Source organism: Ascaphus truei, chromosome 5 (assembly GCF_040206685.1).
Source record: "Ascaphus truei isolate aAscTru1 chromosome 5, aAscTru1.hap1, whole genome shotgun sequence".
Lineage (NCBI taxonomy): Eukaryota > Metazoa > Chordata > Amphibia > Anura > Ascaphidae > Ascaphus > Ascaphus truei.
In genome coordinates, this window is record NC_134487.1 from 40,402,829 (window position 1) to 40,424,234 (window position 21,406).

At 43.9% G+C, this 21,406-nt stretch overlaps 1 protein-coding gene across 1 annotated transcript in view; it reads right to left on the reverse strand.

Moving 5' to 3' along the window:
• COG5 (component of oligomeric golgi complex 5) overlaps positions 1–21,406 on the reverse strand; it is a 457,324-nt gene that overhangs the window by 159,506 nt on the left and 276,412 nt on the right. The window contains exon 8 of the mRNA XM_075599712.1: positions 11,373–11,538. Within this exon, the coding sequence (XP_075455827.1) occupies positions 11,373–11,538 (166 nt within the window). The remainder of the gene's footprint in view (positions 1–11,372; positions 11,539–21,406) is intronic.

Here is a 21,406-nt window from a genome sequence, read left to right on the forward strand (position 1 = left end):
GCTGGCGAGTAAGACAGTCATAAGAAGAGACTGTCATACCATTGGTACGCCATGGAGGGATGCCAATCCTCGTGGTGTGGAGACACGGAGTCGAGTGTCTCCAGTACCGCGACCACCCGATCGCCGGAGTCCCACTGCCGTGGTGACTAGTGGATCGGACGGAGGTCGATCCACCCCGACCCTGCGAGGTACTAAGATGACACCATGCCTGTCGCAGACCCAAGGGGTGGAGGAGCAGGAAGAGCGAGTCCAGAGCCAGACTGGATCGCGCAGTAGACGGGCGTTGCCGGATGTCCTCGTGGAGGAAGAGATCCCGATTGGGGATCCAACCCAAGATGGCGTCGCAGCACGTGCGTGTGCGGAGGTGGTTCCGGATGACCAGAGCGGCATCGAGTGGGAGATGGTGGCACCTCTGCGGTCGAGCAGCGGAAGACGATCTCCTACTACCAGGGGGAATGGGCGTTCGAGTTGCAGAACAAGAAGCCCAGCTGCTGGAGACAAGAACGGACTTTGTGGCGACGTTAAGGCAGGTATCGCTGGAGAGCAGGTCGTAACCCTGTCAATGCCTACTGTTCGGTCCCGTCCCCAAACCCCGTCCACACCCAAGGTTAGCCCCAAGGCCCTAGCTAAAGCCCCTGTCCCCGTCACTATTTTGTTTGGGTCCAGTTCTAGCTTAGGGTTGTCCGGGGAGTCACGGGGTCCTTCCGATGATCGGACTGGAAGCCTGGACTTGGGAACTTCGGATGATGGGTTGGAGGGAGGAGGGAGGATGTCCCGACAAGTGTCGGTATCCAGTGATTGCCCTAGTGTGCTAAGCATTACTGTTAGAAACACCTCACAGTATAAAGGAGTTGTCGAGCGATCTGAGGGTACGTCCGGGGTATCTTCTGGTGGGCCTGATGAGGAGTCAATAGAGGAGTCTATAGACCCTAGCTCCGAAGAACGGAAGGAGACTAGGTGGTGGGCCCCGTTGTACGAGGGGTATGTATCCTGGTTCGACCGCACCCGATTTATCTTAGAGAGGGAGGGGGTGGTTGATCACTGGTGGGCTGCCGGTGACTTTGATGACGAGGCATACCTTAGGGCCCTAAGGGTAAGGTGGGATCGTATCCAGGCAGGCCTTATTATCCCTAAGGGGTCCGCAGGGTTGGATGACCCGGTAGAGACCGATGAGCCCCTGTCATGGGTGCTGCCCGGGGCGGCTGGCCAAAGTAGCTTGACCAGGACTTGCCGAGCTGAACGGGCTATCGCTGCAAAATACAGGAAGTCACATGGGCTTGATTACCCGTATGTCCCGGAACCTCTAATGAGAGAGATAGAGGAGAATAGGGAGAGATGGCTTAAAAATGATATTCAACACTATATCGTAGAGAAAGGGGGAGCCATTAAAGGGATGCAGGCTGAGCAGAGGGTAGCTCAACTTATGCGGGTCTGGAAGATAGGACGCAGTGTGTACATGCACAAAGTGGTGTATTGCAATGAGCGAGGCATACCACGGGAATACAGCGTGACTGTGCATGATGCTGCGGGGCGGGAGGTGAAGAAGCCAGATCCTCGACATTATTATTGATTAACCAATAGAGTGGTCTGCTGTTTTCTTTAACGCTCCCTGCTGGTCAGTGAGTGCGATGGGCTTGCATTATTATGTCAATGTGATGATGTTTGCCATGTTATTTGTGTGTTCTTTTGCAGTGTTTCCTGGCGCAAGGTACACCAAATTTAGGTCCCAGCCGGGACGGTGGGTATTAACCAGGGGGAGTATGTAGCCATGCATAATAATGACTGCATACATCTTCCCTGTTGGCAGTAAGTCCTGGTAAGTACAGGCATGCCAACAGTAGTTATGGAGGTTTTCCCTCACACCCTGGTGTGGTGCCCTGTGTAAGGAAGGGAGTGGCTGTATGCTCTGAGTCCCTGGATAGTGACCTCAGAGATGCGCCTGCCCCCTGAGGTATAAAGGGCACAACACTGTCAGTTAGTGTGGTGGCAAGGTTGGCAGAGAAGCATCTGGTAGAATGTATCTTCCTGCATAAGGGATTGGAGGAATACTTTTGTGACCCTAGTGCTGTAACTAGCGGTAGCAGAGTGACCAATCAAGTCTGTCTAAGCCACACTGTGTCCAGGGACCTGGCACAGTGGTGATCTCCCTAGGAGAAAGGGAATCCCACTTCAATACGGGAGGGCGTACCTGCCAAAGGGACAGCACGGAAAGATGTGCGGCTAGAGCCGGCAGCTGCATAGGGCAGTCTGCTACATCCAAGTCTATAATAAAGATGCCTTGTTCAAAGAAACCCCCACTGTGTGAGTGTGAGATTACTCAACAGTGGCAGTCACCACCGAGAAGGAGTTCCTCACCAGGACCATCTCCCTGCGGAAGCATAGATCCTGATGAGGTGGAGGCGCTGCACGTGAAGTAAGTTGAACTCGTACCCACTACCTCAGATACCTGTCCTGATGATATCCTCTTATAACACCAAGCGGGAGACTCAGGAGTCCTGTTACTTGCAGGTGCACCACCACACACGACCTTGTAATGGGGACCGGTTAGACCACACGGGCCAATGTGAGATTGGATGGGTCATACAAGGGGGGTCCACCCGTTACACAATGAATGAAGCTTTATTCATTGTAACATCGCCGGAAGAAGAGATCAGTGTATCTCGAAAGCTCGCACAAATAAAAGCATTTCGTTAGCCACAGAACGGCATCATCTATTTATTTTTTGATTATTGAAGCTCGGCTAACACGGTACTGATACCTCTACATGGATATATATATATATATATATATATATATATATATATATATATATATATATATATATATATACTTATACGTTACCGTTCCAAGGATTGGTAAACAAGACACGGCACTCAATGTTGAAAATCAAAGTGTATTAGTGATAGCAAAAATACATCCAGAAACCCAACGTTTCGGTCCTACAGAATGGGACCTTCCTCAGGGTATATATCCCTGGAACCAGACTGTGAAGCACATGAGTCAGTTAGGCTAAGGATACAGAGAGGGAAAGAAGGGGGGCAGAGAGCTGCGAGCTTCTGCCCTAGGCCAGAAATCCCCAGGCTAGAGTTGAGGCCCTGACTCCCCACTAGAGAGGGTGGGTGGTCACAGGGACAGGCCCTTAGGTAACGACCCTGTGCCCCTTCAGCTGTGTGCTAGGCAGGGACCTAGTGACAGACCCTGTGCAGTTCATTAGTGCAGGGAGAGAGAGACCATGTGCAGTTCCTTAGTGTATGGAGAGAGAGAGACTCTGTGCAGTTCTTTGGTACAAGGACCCAGTATAGTGTATGCTGCATGTTCCTGTATGCTGCGTTGCTGATCCAGAGACTGTCCTTACGGTGGGACGTCCGGCTGGACCCCATCCCACGCGGAGGTACAGATCAGCGCTGGACCAAGCGGCGCCGGTAGATCCTTTGCGAAGACACCCAGGTGTAGAGACACTTGGGCAGGTATTTACAACCTTCCACACGTGCACCAACTTTAACTTGCTCCTCACATGTGACAGGCCTGTTCACACACTTGGGTGGTCTTGGACTCTTTGGACACGGGGTTGGGAAGGGGGTGTAAGTGTATAGCCCAGTTAGGGGCTAAGAAGGTTATAGCCCAGTTAGGGCAAGGTTATAGTTGCCAGCTAGTGGCAGAGGGTGGTACATATATCTTGTTGTGTATTGCTGATGTATGTGTTAAGCTATATTCTGCATATAGTAAAGACCGTTGCTATTTTACATCCAGTGTATGTGTTCATTTGTATGTGTCCTGCGAGGAACAACTCCCGCTCTGCTGGGAGCCATCGCAGGTGGAGGCGCTGTACCATATAGTATTGTTCAAGAGGATACACCCCAGGCTCTCATTGGCGGAGGCTCAGGCCTCCTGTGAGCCTAACAGGTAAAGCACCACACCTGGTACCATATAGGTTCCCCCTCACATACACTATATATGCGATTGGGTGGGGGAATACCCGTTACACACACACATATATATATATATCTAAAAAAAAAATAGACAATACCGTTCTGTGGCTAACGAAATGCTTTTATTCTTGCGAGCTTTCGAGATACACTGATCTCTTCTTCCGGCGATGTTACAATAAATGAAGCTAAAAAAAAGGGGTTTAAACTTAAAAATAGTGCATACTGGAATGTGATCTAAGACAAACCCTCCCCCGTGCAGTTTTATGGCTAGAGGTGATAAAATCACCCTGAATGTCAGTGATGTGAGAGTATGTGTGTGTGTATGTGAATATAAATAGGTAAAGAGCCCACAGTGTACACAGCGCTTTACAAAATGTGTGTGTGGAGTGGGGGTGTATATTAATGTTGTGGGTAGGTGTGGAAGTGTAAGAGGCTGTGGCATAACTACAATAGTGTATGGAAACTATGTGGTCCATATTGATATATAGGGATGGAATTACATGGAGAGTATGTGTAAGAGACAGGTGTGTGTGTGTGTGTGTGTGTGTGTGTGTGTGTGTGTGTGTGTGTGTGTGTGTGTGTGTGTGTATATATATATATATAGCGCAATTTGTATGGACATGGCCTTAGCACTCATGGGAAGAAAGTTCTCATGTCAGTAATGACTCATAAAATGACTCTTCCCATGAGTGCTAAGGCCATGTCCGTACATACTGCGCTATCTATCTATCTATCTATCTATCTATCTATCTATCTATATCTCTATCTATATCTCTATCTATCTATATATATAAATGCACACACAGCTGAAAGGTGAAAGATCCCAGATGACTATTGCAGAGTTCAAAAATAAAAATGGTATCATAAAACAGAAAGGGGAAAAGATAGTGAATGTGTTAGAAGAATTTTACAAAAATGTATATAGCACAGGTCAAATAGATGAAGAACAGAAAGAGATATTTTGGCGAGATTTACAATTACCCAAGGTTTCACAAACACAGTTAGATGCACTGAACAAGCCCATAGTAGAGAAAGAAGTAAAGAAAACAACAAAAGACATTGAAAAACTGCAAATCTCCGGAGCCTGATGGATATACTTCAGAATTCTTTAAACTTATGACAAATGAAATAGCAGTTCTGCTGACAAAAAAAAATCTATAAGGGATATACTAAGGGGAAAAGAGGTTTCAGATGCATTTAAATCTGCATTTATAAAAGTAATACATAAACCGGAAAGAGAAGAAGTGGATTTGGCTTCATATACACTGATATCGTTGCTAAATTTAGAATAGAATGTATCCACGCAACTACTAGCAAATAGGGTTAAAGAGATTATCTCATACAGTATTATTAATGAGAATCAAACAGGCTTTATAGCAGGGAGGAACTTGGTAAGCAATCTAAGGAAAGAGCTTGATACAAGCCTTGATAGAAGTTTCGTGCTAAGTCTAGATGCTGAAAAAGCTTTCGATTGAATAACACATTCACTAGAGAAATTTGGAATACAGGGCAATTTTGTAAAAGCACTGAAGGGATTATATAAAAGCCCCAAAACATATGTCCTGGCAAACGGATGTACAGGTACAGTACGTCAAAGGTGTTTAAAAAAAATAAGCAAGGATGTCCACTATCACCTTTGTTGTTCGCTATAGCACTGGAACCACTAGCTATTAAGTTCAAATCGCTAAAGGAATTGAGATAGGTAGACAAGAACTGAAAATTGCATTATTTGTGGATGATAAAAAAAAATTATATTGGGAGGTGACATCAATATATTAGATAACATTCACTTTGAAAGAAAAAGTGAAAGAGAGAGAGACAAAAGTACATCAAACCGGTGCTAGGGATTGCCTCACTTACAGTAAGAATTTACTGAATTTAGAAGACGCCTGGAGAGCATTGCATCCACTAGAACATCTTAGTCAAAGCTACTGATGTGTCTCTCCAAGAAAACGTTGAAATATTTGGATCAGGGCTAGTGTAAGATGATGCATTAAACATATGAAAATGGTTCCAAAATTTGTCATCACTTAGGGAACAGAGTTATTAATAGAACATATTTTTTTTGCTAGATAATATTACTAATTCAAGAAGTAGTGGCACACAAGTGGTTTTGTGAAAGGATATCAAAATTTATTGGAAGGTGGTCAAAGTTTCAGTCTGCTTGCGGGCCTTCGTCTTCTTGAGAAAGGCCCGCAAGCAGACCGAAACGTTGATTACCTACCAATAAATTTTGATATCGTTTCACAAGACCATTTGAGTGCCACTACTTCTTGTACATTTGGACTGTCGGTGGTTGCTATACCACCGTGGGAGCACTGTTGCTGAGCACCAGTGGCAAGTATTTTGGATACAGTGAGTGTACCACGCTTTGAACTATATTACTAATATGGTCAGGCTTGAATCAGTGTTATTGACATTATTCTTTACTATGTATATTTAGGTGACTGGGGAAAGGTATGAAATAAGGTACTGTATATGTTAGACCAGGGAACGGCAAACTTTTACTGCTGCGCCCGCCTGTCTGGCGTGCTCCAGAGCTCGCGCCTCCCCTTCCTCTTATCTTCTAGCTGCGTCAAATGACGCTCCGGGGTCATGTGATGTAACGTGACCTGCGATGACATTTGACATCTGTGACGTCACATGACCCAGCGGCGTAATTTAACGCCGCATGGCCATGGAGACATGTCACAGCGTCTGAATCCCGGTAAGTTTTATTGTTGCAGAGGCCTCACACGACCACCCTGCATTTCATTTAAATGCCTTGGGGAAGAGCGCGGGACCTCTGCAACCGCCTGCGCCCCCCCCCCCAGAAAAATCTCCCGCGAACCAGTTTGTGCATCGCTGCGCTAGACTGATTCCAATGCACTAAAAGCAAACATTTGTTTTTTTTCCACATGGCACCCTTAGGTTTAGTCAGAGGCACCCTGGTGGGAAAACATTGAAGTAGTGATGGGTGTCTAAATATACTGTTTATACAGCAGAGTACTCTATAGCAAGGGTGCTCCAGTCCTCTAGACTCCATCCCCCCCGCCCCCCCTCCACTCAGGTCATCAGGATATCCCTGCTTCAGCACAGGTACACTGATTGAACCACCTTTGCTGAAGCAGGGATATCCTTTAAACCTGACCTGTTGGCAGGTTTTAAGGACTGGAGTTGAGCACCCCTGCGCTATGTAAAAAAAAAAAATGCAATGTCTCTCACGGGCTCTCTAAATCTTTTCCACTTTCTCAAATATCGAGTGTTTAAAATGGATTAGTTCAGCGGCTCTCCACGGTCTCTCTTCTGCGCGGTCGATGAACGTGCCGTAAAGCCGTTTGCAATTTGCCGGTCAGAATAAAAAGCTGCAAACTCTTGCACTTCTCAGTCGCAGCTTTTCGGAGCAGACAAGATGGAGGGCAAACAATGGAAAAAAAAAAAATAACTGTACGATAATGTTACAAGAAACACAAATGTAGCATTAAAATAAATAGCAATAATCCGCTCAGAACAGGCATTGCCTGAGATTAATGCTCTAGTTTAACTGAAGACTCCAAGTCCTCCAGCCAGGGAATTAAGTATGAAAGGATTACTTAACCCTTTGAGTGCCCCAAGTCGTACCCTGGACAGCAAAAGGGCAGGCATTCTAGGGGCTCTATGAAGTATCGAGTACATCATGCTCGTTTTCTATGGGGATATATATTTATTTTTGCTGCTGCTTCTTAATGTTTATTGCTTGTGCAGACCTTTTTTCGTTGAGCTGAATTTTTCTCTTGCTATGTCGGAGTGTCTGATTTCTGGGTCTGTGTACCCTAGTATCAGCTCTCCCTGTGACCCTGACCATTCACCTTACCTCCATGTTCCTCTGGCACCGACAATTACATTGTAAACCCTTTAATGCAGGGACTTACAAAATGCTTTTTGTTTTTTTATTATATACAAAATGCAAAGTACAGTGCTGTGTACATAACCAGCGCTATACAAGAAAAGATGGATTTGCTTGTGAAAACCCCTGTGCCCCCCTGCCTGCTCTTCCCCGCCCCTCCCTCCTTACCTTGTCTCAGGCGTTCTGATGTCACGTGACCCCCACGGCATTTGAGCCGCCGGAGATCAAGTAAAGGAGTTAGAGAGGCCTCACGCATGATCCCCGGCATTTCATTTAAATGCTTTGGGGAAGAGCGCAGGGCATCTGTAAGCGCCACGCCCCTCAAAAAAAATCTCCCCCACCCCCAGTTTGCACACCCTTCATTTAGCGCACCTCTCAAAATAGTGCAATGTTTTGGCAACACTTTCCTGTTTGGGATCATTTGTTGTCTATGTTCCCAGCAGTTTGAGCTGCAAACAGTAACAATAGATAATGTTAACTTAGTAATATAATAATACATTGTAGTTGCTACGGGGGGGGGGGGGGGATGTAGTATTGCTGCTTTAACCCTTTTAATGCCGTTATTACATCCACTGGCATTCTGGTGGTCCATATGACATCCAACGGATATTATTACAATTTTGCTGGTCCCTTTCTTCAGAATGGTGCACATAGAAAGGGAGAACCTAGTTTTCTGTTCTAGTCACTTAGGGGTAGGACGCAAAAAAAAAACTTTTACATTTTAACAAAAGACTCCAGTTAGCCTTTTTAGGATGAATATATTTACTAAGGAAGTCAATTAAAATGCTAAGTGGTTCACAAAGTACAGATGTAGCCGGCTTTATTGCAGCCAATGGAGCGTTAGCCCTGTCGCTTTTCCATGTTAGCCCCGACTCTTTCACGCAGATAATGCATTTCCCATGGCGGTTGCTCCCGGTGGCACGTTGTGTGTGTCCCGCTGCAACACGCCTGCAATAATGGCTGCTGCAGCTGTATCTTCTTGTGAGCTAGTGTATTTATATGGTCAAAACCAGAAAGTAGTTAACAAGAGCCTCTTAACAAGAACAAAGTCATTATACAATAAACTCCCAAGCTGCCGATGTGACAGCAATCAGCCGCACTCAGAGTGTCTTAAATAAGGGAAGCAGACTCTGATGATCAGATAAAAAGGATTACTTAAAAAGGTAATCACTTCGCAGTTAAAGGTGCCTGAGTAATTACTACTTATTTATTCTGAAATAGCACTGAAGATGTACTAAACATTTTTACAAAATAAAAGTGCGTCGGTTAAACAGAGTGTAATTGTGTTTAAGTACAAATTGGAGGATAACTGGATGGTACGTTCATAAATATAGGACAGCAATTAAAAACTAACATACAGGAAATAGCTGAGTATGATATGGTGGGATAAATTAGGTGGAAGGCCAAGTTAGGTGCAAGATAGTAGTTTATTTTTCATGTTTATTTTTCATGCTTTCTCAATCACTGTTCATGCTTATCCTGTTTGTGTCTAACAAAAGGGTTGTTATAAAATTCTAACATTTTTTTTTGTCAATATGTGTGGAATTATATACTTATTAATTACAAAAATAATTAGATTGGCATGATTGTTTCTCCATAAATATGGGGTTATGTGAACATAATAGTTCCTGTTCACCATATCTCCCCACACATTGACATTTGTCCTCAATTGAACTACAAGGTTTTTAATTTATGCCCTGACTATATGTGTATTGGTAGTAGGGCTTATGTATATATGTATAAATAATATATATATATATATATATATTCTGGTAATTAATTAATTTTGTGATTGCATAAACATCATGATCTATTATATTATAGTTCATTACAGGCATACCCCGCATTAACGTACGCAATGGGTCCAGAGCATGTATGTAAAGCGAAAATGTACTTAAAGTGAAGCACTACCTTTTTCCCACTTATGATGCATGTACTGTACGGCAATCGTCATATACGTGCACAACTGATGTAAATAACGCATTTGTAACAGGCTCTATAGTCTCCCCGCTTGCGCACAGCTTCGGTACAGGTAGGGAGCCGGTATTGCTGTTCAAGACGTGCTGACAGGCGCATGCGTGAGCTGCCGTTTGCCTATTGAGCGATATGTCCTTACTTGCGAGTGTACTTAAACTGAGTGTCCTTAAAGCGGGGTATGCCTGTATATTATATTGCTTGTTATATTCCATTCAATATGCCATTACTGCCATGCATTAGTTCGGGGCTGTTGCGTCTTAAATATTTAGATATCTGTGCTTTTTAACATTGCTATTGTTATGTTGTATTGTCTGTACGAATAAAGTTTATTTTAGAAAAAATTGCATACCACCTGACATATCCGGCCTATGGGGATGTACGTTACGTCAGCGCGAAGGAGTCTGCGGACGAGCGCTGATGACGTTATCCTGATAGCGCGACGGACATCTCCGGTGAGTATAAAGAAGCAGCATTTTCAACACCTTGTACACCTTGATAAAGTGCTGTTGCATGAAACGCTTGGGGGGGGTTCATGTAGTCCGTTTTTATTGTTTTTCTAGCATGCAATAAATTTGATCATTCATCATAGTTTGGAGTTTGCCTGGCTGTTTTTTCCTCTCTCTGGATACCAGAAGTAGGATTTCCTTGGCTGTGCGTCGTCTACATCTACCACTACCAAGTTAGGTGCAAGGCCTACTGGACGTCTTAGGCTGAGTCCATGGTGTAGGAGGCGTCCGCGCAGGGCGCGATCAGATTGCATTAAGGCATTGATCGCGGCCATAGACCGCGCGGGCGCTTGCAGGAGGGGGCGAGCGTTGCGCAAGAAATCAGTTGAAACTGATTGTTGGTGCGAGACACAGGTCACGTGAGCGGTTTGCGCAATGAGGGCGAACCAGCTCTGTGACGCCCCTAGGAACGCAACACACGGCCAGTCCACCCACTTAATGCAGGCGACTTCACGGCCTCAACGCGGGCAAAGGCACCACAGCCCGGGCCTTGCTTTTGATGAGCTGTTTTGTGTTGAGTTTTAAAGAAAGGTAGAATATAGTGGGCAAATGGCGAATACTGTCTGGCAGCAAGGAGGGTATTTACAGATCTAACGTGAACACAGAGACACGTGAAGAAAAGAGGAGACTGCTTGTGTAGAGTGGAAAGTGTGGTAGATGTAGAATGAGATATCAGATATGAGATGTGAAGGTACAATACACTATAGAATCCCCACACATAAGGGGAAACATTATAAACCAATTTTAAACAATGCACAATGCTAGATGGTTTCCAATAAATACATTTAGAAGGCGCCACAACTTATTTGAAAGTGAAAGTAGAAAACTGACATTTACATACGTTATACATTTCTGAAATCAAGAGAGAAATTTGCAATATGTTTTATTAAACAGGTTTTTCTTAGAAAATAAAGCTCAACCTTTGGCAACAACACCTGTTTCAAATTTGATGTCGAGAGCATAACATAAAAAAAGCTATACAGTATATAAATAGAAAGGCATACATTAGCAAAATAAACAGTCCCTCATCACAGTTGGCAAGAATATTGAAATGCAATGCTTGCTTATATGTATAATATAAAATAACTTTCATACCTCTTTGGACTGTCTGCGATGTCTGAGTTAAAACTTTGATATCTAGGGCATTGTTGATGTTTTCATCTAGTGATGTACAATAACCATCCACCACGCTAGTAATGATATCTTTCAGTGCTCCAAGGTTGTAGAAAACTTGAAGTGCCGTCCCAACCTGAGTAGGGTTCTAGGGGGAGAAAAATAGGAAGACATTGATTTCATGGAAAAAGCCTCAATTTCAACTAGGTTTATGCATATTTGTTTAATTATATAGCTATGCATTATTCAGTACTTAAATTTTTCTTAAACCCTAACATGCTAGATTTTATTTAATCTATGTAAACTATTTCTAGAAGCAGGAAATCATAGTACGTGTACAGTACAACGGACATTTAATATGGAATATGGATGATGCTTCTTATAAACTATATTTTATGCAGTGTATATCTTTCCAGTACTGTAGATGTACATCCGATTTTTACAAGAATATTCTTTCATTAAATTTACAGCTAGCTTTACTTTGCACCGATTTTTGCCTTTTTTACTACAGTGAATTAAGTACATGAAGTTATTAGAACAATTATGTTACGGTCATTTAAAGAGATGTGCGAATTGGTCTCGATTTAGTTAGCACATCTTTTGTTGGTTTTTTTGTTTGTTTATTTTCAATAATTTAAAAAAAAAAAAAGGGTGCAGAATTTCACTTCTCTAAATTATTCAAAATATCGCAATTTTCGTAATTTGAAAAAAGTAAAAGACTGGTCATTTGATCATGCACAGTTTTGTCCATAAATTAAAAATTTTCATTTTTTTCCCCTCTGCAAAAAAATGGCGAAACTGGCAGACCACACAAACTTTCCCGCACACTTCCTACTGTACATCTCTTGTCATTTGTGTTCGCAACAAGAGTCTCAACCTTGGTGGTTACATTATAGATTATGGTGTTCATTGAGCTCCTTAATGCTAGAATTGCAAGCATGTTAATCTAAAATTACCATGTAGATGCTCGACGACTACAATGGATCAAAGTTTCATTTTTTTTCAATATTAAAACGTTTCAAAGCACATGGGTAAAGATTTTTTAAAAGCATTTTATGCCCTCAAATTTTGGTCAATATAAATATGGAGATGACCGATACTTCTAGCCTGAAGGTTTCATCTCCATTGTTTCTACAGTACATGTGGATCTTTAACTAGTACAGTGCTGGAGTTCCAGCGGCACAAGTTTGCCACCAGAGCTCCGACATTTGCAGTCGTGTGATCACTTTAGTAGCTTTAGCAAATGTATTTCTAATAAAGTAGGCACTTACATACGAGCCATAACTGGTAATTGTAATTCTGGGACAGTGGCCCGTGATGTTACTTACTAAATACCCTTTTATTTAATACTAAGACCAGGTTCTGACACCTTTTAGAGGACTAAAATTAGATAGAAATATTATTACTGTGTACACAGAAATATTGACAATTCACAAGTCTCTTCTAACACCATTAAACCAGAAACATTGAAATACTGGTTCTGGAAAAGAGGAATCGAGCATTACCCATCTCATTTCAAACTAGTGTATATAGTTCCTGTGGGAGTACTGTGACCTTATATGCAAGAGAGCATGTGTGTGTGTGTGTGTGTGTGTGTGTGTATATTGTGACATAGTCCAAAGATGTTAGGCCGCTTTCTGCCCCGTTTTAGGTCAGAAAGTGCAGGAATTGTTAAAAATGATCCATTCCACAGCTTCACATTAACTCAGGCTCGTGGATGGAAAATCCAGACCACAGATTACAATGTGTTTAGTTCTCCCTCACCTGCTCTCCTAATCACTAGCACAGGTATTTAGAGCAGAGAGGTTTGCATTTCAGTCTCTCTTCTTGGAGCCTGGAGACTGGGGCTTTCGCTGCTCCCCTGCATCCAGTTCGGGGTGGACGGCCCCTTCAAGTAACACAGTACCAGAGGATTTGCCTGGACACTTGGGACCGAGTTCCCACCACGAACAGATAAGACAAACAAATCTTTATTGCTGTATCTAAAAGACTATGCTTTAGCTAGTGACCCTAAATGAGAGGGCATTCTTTTAAACTGGGGAACCAGGTTAGCTGGCCCAGCAGCAGTTAGAGAGGCTGATGCTGCGGTGTAGTTAGATCCCTGAATGGGATAGGATTTTGTTTATTTGATTTGGTTTGGTTCTGAAAAATGACAGTGTGAAATGCTATAACACTGATATGAGTAAACCGCTGAAGGTTAATGTCTAAGTGCCTCCTGCCTACACATGTTAAAGATGCAGTCCCTTACTGGGATGAAAATAAAGAAGGCAGAAGCCTGAGTTAAGCAATGTAATACTTTGCATGCTCCTGTTTTTTGTATAATTAACCCTAGAAGACTGTGTCGGGAAGAACCCAGACCGACGTCCGCGCTACAAAAGAGGGGCGTTTGTCACATATGGTGGAGAATGCGGGTCGACACTAAAAGGCCTGTGGGATTGCAAAAAATGCGGGGGTTTAAAATGGCCGCCCAGCCGAAGTAAAAGTACAGATGCTGTGAGTGAAGTCTGTTCCACTGTGTATAACCAGTTGTGCTTCCAGCATACACAGAGAATGTGCGAAGTGTGGATGCAATAGCACCCTGAACCCAAACAGAAACCCAAAATGTTTTGCTGAAGAAAGTGAAAATTGCAGCTAGGAAGTTGTCCCTGCCGGGTTTCTAAAATGGCCGACGTGGAATGTTTGTTTTGTAATGTACATAACCATGAAAAACAGTGTTCCTTCAGGCCATACGATGATGATGACAACAACTCGTATGTGGCCCCTGGAAGAGAGCTGTATCCACAGATGAATTTAGTATGCTGGGCCTGTCATGAAGTAGTTCACATGGAAGATGTGTGCCCCAAAATTTTCAAAGACAAACAGTTGCAAAAGCAAGCAACGCCCTGTGAGTGCAAGCAAGATGTGGAAGCTGATACCAGTGAGTGTGTGCCCAGTACCACTGATATCTCTGGAGCAAATAAAGCAAAGAGAAAGAAGAAGAAAAAGAAAACTGTTCCTCAAGTCGCAGGGGAAGTGACCGAGCCACTTGAACCTGCGCTGTCAGGACATGCGTCAGAAAGGCATAGAGATGTGCTGCAGACCGGAGTGACCGGCAGAATTGTCACGGGAACAGTGGCAAAGGAAAAGGAGGAGCAAAGGGAAGCTGAACCCTTGATCCAGGGTAAAGAGGCCTGGGTTTCTGCACTCCAAGCTGCCCGCCATGATTATGAAGTCCTGTGGCAGGGATTCATGAAGGAGCGAGAATCTAACAAGAAGGAGCGAGAAGCGAACGCAGAGTTACAGAGGTATATACTCCCAGCTTTACAAGAGTACGAGGCTTTGAAGAAAACAGAGTCTCTCTTACGGAGTGAGCTGGAAGAGGTGACGACTAGTCTGGAAAAGGCCAACACCGTAATTGCCACCATGGATGAAAAACAGATTAAGTCTGACAAAGCGATTGCTATCCTAAAACAAAAATACGGGAAGGCTCTGCAAGAGGTTCACGCGCTCAGCACAGAGGTGCAACACTTACGCCTGGAGGGCCACGGGCTGAACACAGAGCTGGGAATATTGAAAGAAACCTATGAGAATGCCCTGAGTAATTTAGAGACTGTAAAGAGAGAGAATGTAATTCTGACACAGAAAAATTCAGACTTGACTGACCAGATCAGTGAAGATGATAAGAAGGTTCACCAAGCAGGAAAAGTGGAGAAGCAATTGATCCAGGAAAAATTAGAAATGCAGGAAGAGCTGCAGAAGCAGATGGCTGAGCGCGAGATACAGTGCGCCGAAAAGGTAGGAGGTGTCCGTCCGTCAGGTGGTCTGCCTGACATTGCGCTACGAAAGCGAGATGGCCGATATCCACAAGCAGCTGGACCACACGGCAAATGAGGGGGCCCGGCTGCTGCTGGAGCTTGACAAGACCCGGGAGGAGCACCTGCAGCTGCAGGTCAAGAATAGAGAAAATTAAACAGAGTTAAACCTTGCTCTGAAACAGATGACAGACATGGAGTCGCAACTCAACTCCAAAGAAGCTGAATTAGCAGCCGCACTGAGTGGAAAAAGAAATAAAGAAGGACAGCAACAAAGATGCTACCGGGACATGGGAGAAGCTGCTATAGTGGTTCAGTCGGGCTTTCAATCCTACCTCCTAACCAAGCAAGCTGTACATTCCTATACACGTAAAGTCAATGCCCTCACTGATGACAAAGAGGAAGGAGAAAGAATTGACTTTGATTGTGCTGCTGTTATTCCAGAAACAGATAGGCACCCTCCTGAGAATATACTTCCTGATCTGGGATTCAAAAATCCAGATCCTCAATTTCATTTACGTTGTCCAGAAGATTATCAAACTAGTGAACACACCCAGGCCAACACAGAAGATGTTTTAGCCAAGTGGGTGGCAGTTCCTGAAAACACAAACTTGTTGACAGATCCTGATGACGTTGTTAATATGGACTACGTTTGTACAGAGGCAACTAGGTCTCCAAAACCCAAAGGCCTGGTAATGGCCCCAAAAGGGAAATCAAAGATTGAAAAGAAAAAGCAACGAAGGTCAACACGGCGCCTGAATAGTTCCAGATCTCGCCACTCTGGACCACACTGTGGAGCCAAGGAGAATCCGGTCCGAGTGTCTCATCAGTGGCTGAAGAAACAGTCCAGTCATTTGCAGGATGCAGCGGGCTATGAAATAAAGTCAGAGGATGTAAAGGAATGGAAGTCAAGAAAAAAAAAATGTTTGGGGAACTGACCGATTTTTTTTTTTACACGTGTGGACTATGTCACGGATACTTAACTATGCAAATAAGTTAGTGTAGTTATGCTATATTAGGCCTCTAGAATAAGCATTTTGTCAATATTGCAATGTTATATTGGTTCTTTGTGTTGAAAATGTAGCTAAACTACAAATTACTATACGGGGTTGATGGCCCTTTTTGTTGGTAAATATATGAGGTTCATATTCTAGAGTAGAAAAGAAAAAACCCAGGGAGGTAAAAGAAACTGTCTGGTTTTGTGAGTAAATTTATCATATCCTGGGTTATAAGAATTTGTGCTAGACATTTATTTTTCAAAATAGTTCCCTAATAGAGAGCAAAAAATATGTTTGCCAAGTATAGTCTCTTATGACGAAACCTATTGTCCATAATTGCCGTGGGAAAAAGTTCATATTCGTGTCATGTGAATGCTTAATATTGTAGTGGGGAGTTAGCTCAAGTATTTCAGGTAGGACGCTCACCCCAGTGAGGTCCATGGCCGCTCACCCCAGTAGGTGTGAGCTGGGGAGGGGGATATGTGACATAGTCCAAAGATGTTAGGCAGCTTTCTGCCCCGTTTTAGGTCAGAAAGTGCAGGAATAGTTAAAAATGATCCATTCCACAGCTTCACATTAACTCAGGCTGGTGCATGGAAAATCCAGACCACAGATTACAATGTGTCTAGTTCTCCCTCACCTGCTCTCCTAATCACTAGCACAGGTATTTAGAGCAGAGAGGTTTGCATTTCAGTCTCTCTTCTTGGAGACTGCGGCTTTCGCTGCTCCCCTGCATCCAGTTCGGGGTGGACGGCCCCTTCAAGTAACACAGTACCAGAGGATTTGCCTGGACACTTGGGACCGAGTTCCCACCACGAACAGATAAGACAAACAAATCTTTATTGCTGTATCTAAAAGACTATGCTTTATCTAGTGACCCTAAATGAGAGGGCATTCTTTTAAACTGGGGAACCAGGTTAGTTGGCCCAGCAGCAGTTAGAGAGGCTGATGCTGCGGTGTAGTTAGATCCCTGAATAGGATAGGATTTTGTTTATTTGATTTGGTTTGGTTCTGAAAAATGACACTGTGTGAAATGCTATAACACTGATATGAATAAACCGCTGAAGGTTAATGTCTAAGTGCCTCCTGCCTACATATATATATATATATATATATATATATATATATATATATAATATATATATATATATATATATATATATATATATATATATATATATATAGTAAAAACACCAGTACAAGTATGGAAGATACAGACCTAGCAGACATTACTGCTCCCGCTAACGCAACATGTTGCATCAAAGCTGGTGCGAGATTTGACACTGCTTTATTTAAACAAATGGTAACGAGAGAACCATTTCCTTAACATGTTTTATGTATTGCATTATTGCTACAAAGCTGATGTATGAAGGAATAATCAGGGAATGAGTATTTCTGAGGTTGTGCCAAAGAATTGTTTGTAGATAGAACATGTAAGTCTGTCCTTTGCTATTCTAGAGTCCGGGAAAAAAAATCACTTTGGATAAACAGAAATGGAACCATGTTAATATCCCCTCTGAAATGAAAGGTTTTCTGATGACAAAAGCTGCAATACAATTAAGAATGATTGAACTGGTTTGACTTATTTTAGTGTAACAACTCCTTCAAATATTAAACAATTAGGTTTATCCAACCTTTTAAAGCCCAAATGAAAAGAAGGCAATACGCAGTAATACAAAATGTGAAATTGTTTTGCGTAATGCTTCATAAAATGTTTCTGATTCTTGGCATCTCTGCTCTCGTTTACAACACATGCAGAAGACAGGTTACATTGGTGTCAAGGGACAGGCATCTGCTCTACTTTCTCTACACGTAAACTTGTCACAGACCTGCCAAGTGTCACTGATTTTCAGCAAGCCTGTCTTATACAAAAACAGTTGTCTTATAGACTTCAAGGGAGTCCCCTCACTGAAGTCAATATTTTCCATTAAAATATAACTCGTTTTGACCTATACACACATCTCACTGATTGTTGACCTTGGAAGATAAAGTCTCTATAGTCTCATGGAACTCAACTCTAACTCAACTAAACGTAAGTAGTCACTGGGGGCAGGATTGTACACCTCTTTAAACTTATGCCAGTCACTAGGAATTAGATTCTAAGCACCTAATCATCAATATGTAACCACCATACACAAGATTTTACTTTCTTTTAGGGCCCTATTCTGAATTCAGCCCAGTGCAGTATGATTGGCCATTTCAGACCTTACTGAATTAGGCCCTTAGAGACAATATTTCAACTTCATCAATATTCTGGCTACTAAACCAAATCCTTGAAGGCAAGCCAGTGAATATGGGTTGTATCGTATCGTATGAAGCTCTTGTTCATTACAGGAAAACAGACTAAATCCCTTCCCCCTCCTTGGGGACTTTTAAAAGCAGCATTTGGAATGGCACCTGCACTACACTAAGAGAATTTCCAAATACCAGCTGCTCCTGTCCTCTGTTGAAGCCAGTGGGGCTTTAATTTAGTCTCTATTGCTGGCTCAATTTTCTCTCTGGGATTCACTAACCCCCATTTCCTCTTTAGGACATCCAAGGAGCCTCAATAGGCAGTTATAACACAAATTCAGCAGATATTTTGTGCTATGTTGATTTATATAATACAACTTCAAAGAAAAACAGTTACCTTGAAAGAACTGAAAGCTCTCTCCTCATTAACCATGGCAACAGCTCTTCCTACTAAAGTCAGACCATATGTAAATGTTTAAAACTAAACACAGAAGTAAAAAATTTTACTAACTTGTCATGATAATACCTCATGACATTATGTATTTTAATCCATCTGGTGATTCAGGGTTTAAAAACGTACAACTTGGGTTTAAAAATACAATATACAGGCATACCCCGCATTAATGTACACAATGGGACCGGAGCATGTATGTAAAGCGAAAATGTACTTAAAGTGAAGCACTACCTTTTTTCCACTTATCGATGCATGTACTGTACTGCAATCGTCACATACGTGCATAACTGATATAAATAACACATGTGTAACAGGCTCTATAGCCTCCCCACTTGCGCACAGCTTCAGTACAGGTAGGGTGCCGGTATTACTGTTCAGGACGTGCTGACAGGCGCATGCGCGAGCTGCCGTTTGCCTATTGAGCGATATGTACTTACTCGCGAGTGTACTTAAAGTGAGTGTCCTTAAACCGGGGTATGCCTGTACAGTATATGGGTTTTTTGATCAATCCGGTGCTTCGGGGGTTAATGTGGGTACAGTTTGATTTAAAAAATACAAAGAAATGTTTTATGGCCTGCTTTCCCCTTGTCCAGGCCTGGTTGTAGGACTGTTAAAGAATCTAGAGATGTAAGTAAATTATGTTTATCCCGACAATAACATAAACAGGACACTAGTTAAGGGATTTCAACGCATTCTGTAGATGGGGTTTCTGGATGGACAGGGGTACGTGGCTAAAACTATTCAACAGGAGAGTGACTTTTATTAAAAATGAGAATATCATGTGATGTCATCTCCTCTGCATAATAAGGCCAGGGCCATGGTCAAAAAGAGAGCGCTGGCCCGCGCAGAGGTGGAACACTTACCCCCATCATCCCTGAGGGTGGGTTTACATGGCGCTTCCGCAGGCGTACGGAGGCGTATGGAATTGCAGCCGACAGTACAATTTCATTTTTCCCGCTGCGGGAAGTGGAGGGCCGGTCACATGATCGCCAAAAGCCAATGGCAGTCTGTGATGTTGGCGCAGTGATGTGCACGCTAACCCCGCCTCCCAAGTGCGCTCGCTGACGCTCATGCAAGGACAAAAATAAGCTCCTGCTTGTGCAGAAGAGCATGAGCGTTAGCGCTGCTCAGCGCTGTATTTTAACCATGTCCGAGGCCTAAGAGTTACAAATCTGTAATTGTGTCACATAGGGGCACATTCTGACATCACACCCTGTATATTTAAGAGGTAATAAGGGACAGATATTAATTTGTCACTCAAATTTAGGATTAAGACAGTCATTTTGGTCTCCTTACGTCCGCCATGAGCGCCTGAATCTGTTAATGTAGCTCACGTTTCTGTAAGTATTACAGAAGTGAAGTTATTGATGCAGGTATATCCCGACGCAGAGATTCAAACATCTTTGGAAGGAGTTTTTTTTCTCTGTCGTAAAACCATCTCACAGCTGATTTATGAAATCTGAGCAAAGAGGTGTATTTGGAACCAAATACAGGATATCTGACCTTCTCTTGCCAGTGACCCCTCTTGGAGAAAACATATGACATATGGTGATGTATAGCATTTTCTTGAATGTTTTATCCTTTTTATTTTGAGAAACTGTTCTTCAGAGAGAGAGGTGGGGGGGTGGGAGAGAGAGAGGTGGGGGAGAGAGAGACAGAGGTGTGGGTGTGGGAGAGAGAGGGGTGAGGCTGTGGGGGAGAGAGAGAGTGGGGTGGGGCTGTGGGAGAGAAAGAGAGAGGGGTGAGGCTGTGGGGGAGAGAGAGAGTGGGGTGGGGCTGTGGGAGAGAAAGAGAGAGGGATGGGGGTGTGGGAGAGAGAGGGGTGTGGGAGAGAGAGGGGTGGGGAAGAGAAAGGGGTGGGGGGGTGGGAGAGAGGGGTGGGGGTGTGGGAGAGAGGGGTGGGGGTGTGAGAGGTGCGGGTGTGGGAGAGAGAGAGATGGGGGTGTTGGGGAGAGAGAGAGAGACAGGTGGGAGTGTGACAGAGAGAGTGGTGGTGGTGTGGGACAGAGAGGTGGGGGTGTGGGAGAGAGAGAAAAAGGTGGGGGTGTGAGGGAGAGAGAAAGAGGTGGGGGTGTGGGAGAGAGAGAAAGAAAGAGGTGGGGTGTTGGAGAGAGAGAGGTGGGGGTGTGGGAGAGAGAGAGGTGGGGGTGTGGGAGAGAGAGAGGGGTGGGGGTGTGGGAGAGAGAGAGGTGGGGGTGTGGGAGAGAGAGAGGTGGGGGTGTGGGAGAGAGAGAGGTGGGGGTGTGGGAGAGAGAGAGGTGGGGGTGTGGGAGAGAGAGAGGTAGGGGTGTGGGAGAGAGAGAGGTGGGGTGTGGGAGAGAGAGAGGTGGGGGTGTGGGAGAGAGAGGTGGGGGTGTGGGAGAGAGAGAGGTGGGAGAGAGAGGTGGAGGTGTGGGAGAGAGAGGTGGGGGTGTGGGAGAGAGGTGGGGGTGTTGGAGAGAGAGAGAGGTGGGAGTGTGGGAGAGAGAGAGGTGGGGGTGTGGGAGAGAGATGAGGTGGTGTGGGGGAGAGAGGTTGGGGGGAGAGAGAGAGAGAGGTGTG